Genomic DNA, 2886 nt, shown 5'->3' with positions numbered 1-2886 from the left:
TCTTCATTTGTTCAGTCCTCGGGTCAACAATAAAATCTTGTGTAATTTTTTTCACTTTGCACAGCCTAAGCCCAACCAAAACAACAACAAAAAGAAAACTAAATAATGGGTGGCTGTGCGAGTAGACCCAAGGAATCAGACATGAACAACGAAGAAAGCTCTGTTCCTAACAAGCCTGTTTCTGAAACCGTTGTACAGGAAAACAACACAGAAGAAAGCAGTGAGAAACAGAACCAGACAGAGACTGAAACAACTTCTGTCGAACCTAAAGAAGCATCTGAGGTCGAGCCGACCAAGGAAACATCTCCTGCTGCTGAGCCAGAGGTTGCAGCGGCCGTGGAAGAGTCATCTTCTGCTGGTAAGGCTGCAGCACCTGAGAATGTGGCTGCAACAGAAAACGCTGAAGCAGCGGTGGAGGCGGTTGTCGTTGCTACACCGGAAAAGGTTGAGGTTGACGTGGAAACCACGAAAACGGCCGAGGCTGAACCTGTTAAAGAAGAGAAAGAAGCGGTTGTCGCTGTTTGATTGATTAAATCCGTGAGAATATTTTGAATGTTGTTGTATACCACTTTGATTTGATTTGCTACTAACTGATTTAATCGGCTTCGTTTGTTCTTTGTATTTCACAATGATTATTCTTTGATTCAGTTAAATATAAATCAGTTTTGCTTCGTGAAAAATTATAATCAACATTTCTTTAGCCGATTTGGTATTTTCGTGTTTGAATTAAGTTGTGGGCTTCTTTTCTCGATAACTATTCTCATTAATATTAATTTTTTTATTATTAATTTGTCAATTGTAAAACTAACATGCGATAATGAGAAGATTTCAGTAACAGTAAATAAGACTTCCCAGAAAATCTTATAAAAAGTCAAATTCCTGACAAACTTCGGTAAATTTCCAAACTAATATGTTTATCCGAGAAGAATTTTCGAAAAGTCTTTTCGCATATTTTTATTAACAAAGAAAAGTTAGAGAAGTCTTCTAGAGAAGATTTACTCGCAACCAAATCTGAAAAAAAATTGATTTCGTACATTGAACTTGTGAGATAACTTGGTTACCTTCTCCAAACACACAGAACTTCACCACGAAAGTGACCCACTCGTTAATGACTTAGAATCATGAGATTCAATGTCTATATGAACTTTACCAAGTTTAGAATCAAAATCTTGGTTTTTTGGATGAATTTAGAGAGAAAATGAAAGAGATGTGAATTTTGTGCATAAGAAATGAAATATGAAGAGTAAAAATCAAATTTTTGGTGCATTTTTTTTTGTCATCAACAATACAGATTCATACTGACTCTGTAAACCAAATCGGGTGATCTGCATCCATGTGAACGATAAAAGACGGTTGCTTCCTATCACTGCGTGCTAGACTATCCGCCTTTGAATTTTGCGTCCTTGGTACATAGATAATCTCTGATCGGGCGAAGCTCTCTTTCAGGATCTTGATATCTTCCAAATAATTTGCAAAAGCTGGTCATTCCTCTGGTTCCGAAACCATCTTCACCAATTGAGAACAATCCGTTGCCTGAAATTGACGTAAAATCCTCATGCATTCCATTGCCCAGAGTAGCGCTTCCATCTCCACATGAAGTGGCGAGAGACTAGCCCTAACATTCCTCGCCCCCAACAATCCATCAATACCTTCCAAAATACTGAGCCAACCTTGTCCTGAAAAATTAACCCCCTCTTTCCACGAGCCATCTGTAAAACACCATCTTCCTGGAATCGATGGCAATATTGTATCCATTATTGGTGGTGCCGTCCTCTGGTCATTCAATACTTGTGCTTCAGCCCACAGTGTTGATTTTGTTTCTGTCAATTTAAGCGTATCCATAGGATCCATATCCAGATTACTGAAAACTTTATTATTCCTAGCTTTCCAGATGTACCATAGTATCCATGCAAACTGGTGATCATCCATCTGCGGGAAAACTCTCCAGAATTGATGATCCATGTTTGTGAAGAGGGAACTTGTTGGAAAAATATCTGGATTTGATGGCATCTTCGAGAGAGCCCAAACCTGGAGAGTTGGAGGACATTCAAAAGACACATGATTTATCGATTCCTTGTAAGCTCCACATCTTACACAACAAATATCCCCTTGAATCCCCCTCGCTTGTAAATTCTTCCGCACTGCTATACACCCTGTCACTAATTGCCGTAGGAAATGTTTTAACTTTGGTGGGCACCGTATTTTCCAGCAGTAAGCCTTCAAAAATCAACTGTGGGGTCAATCAGTAGTGGTGGTCTTTCTCTATCTGGATAGATCCGCTCTATCTGATATCCTGATTTGACTGTATATTTCCCATTTTTTGTGAAGTGTCATTCATCTCTATGTACCCTCTCAGTCCTGCTCAGTGGTATGCTTTCTATAAGTTTCGCATTCTGAGGATCCACCAAATTCCAAGTGCGCGAGGTAAAGTCAATGAGAGACTCTACTGTAATGTCCGGGTACAAATTGTGTTGATTTTTATTAGCTGGTTTCGGCGAGTGGTTAGGAGCCAAGGATCATTCCATACAGATATAGAAGACCCTGATCCCACCCTTTTGATAAATGCTTTGCTAACCAGAGATCTAGCAGAAACAATACTCCGCCAGCCATATGACGGAGAATATGAACGAATCGGTTCCAAGGGTGAAGCATTCCTATAATACCGACCTTTGAAAACTCGAGAAAATAAAGTGTTTGTCTTTTCTATCAGGCGCCATAACTGTTTACCAAGCATCGCCGTATTAAAATCAGTGATGTCTTTGAACCCTAAACCGCCTTCAAATTGGTTCATTAATAGCTTCAAATTTTTGGTGCCATTAATAGCTTTAAATTGGTTGTTGTTGTTCATGGTGGTTGGTGTATTGATGGCAATATCAATATTATAAA

At 39.2% G+C, this 2886-nt stretch overlaps 1 protein-coding gene across 1 annotated transcript; it reads left to right on the top strand.

Annotated features, from left to right (window-relative positions):
• On the top strand, positions 1-680 carry LOC106421909 (enolase-phosphatase E1). Its single transcript, XM_013862741.3, has one exon. The coding sequence runs from the start codon at positions 106-108 to the stop codon at positions 523-525; it is 420 nt and encodes a 139-aa protein (XP_013718195.1). The 5' UTR covers positions 1-105; the 3' UTR covers positions 526-680.
• Positions 681-2886: the final 2206 nt, after the last annotated feature.

This window comes from Brassica napus, chromosome C3 (genome assembly GCF_020379485.1).
Source record: "Brassica napus cultivar Da-Ae chromosome C3, Da-Ae, whole genome shotgun sequence".
In the NCBI taxonomy this organism is placed as follows: Eukaryota; Viridiplantae; Streptophyta; class Magnoliopsida; order Brassicales; family Brassicaceae; genus Brassica; species Brassica napus.
This window is presented reverse-complemented; position numbering and strand designations above follow the sequence as displayed.

Bases quoted from the DNA above. Each gene is read 5' to 3' on its own strand.
- LOC106421909 (XM_013862741.3), top strand. From the start codon at position 106: ATGGGTGGCTGTGCGAGTAGACCCAAGGAATCAGACATGAACAACGAA.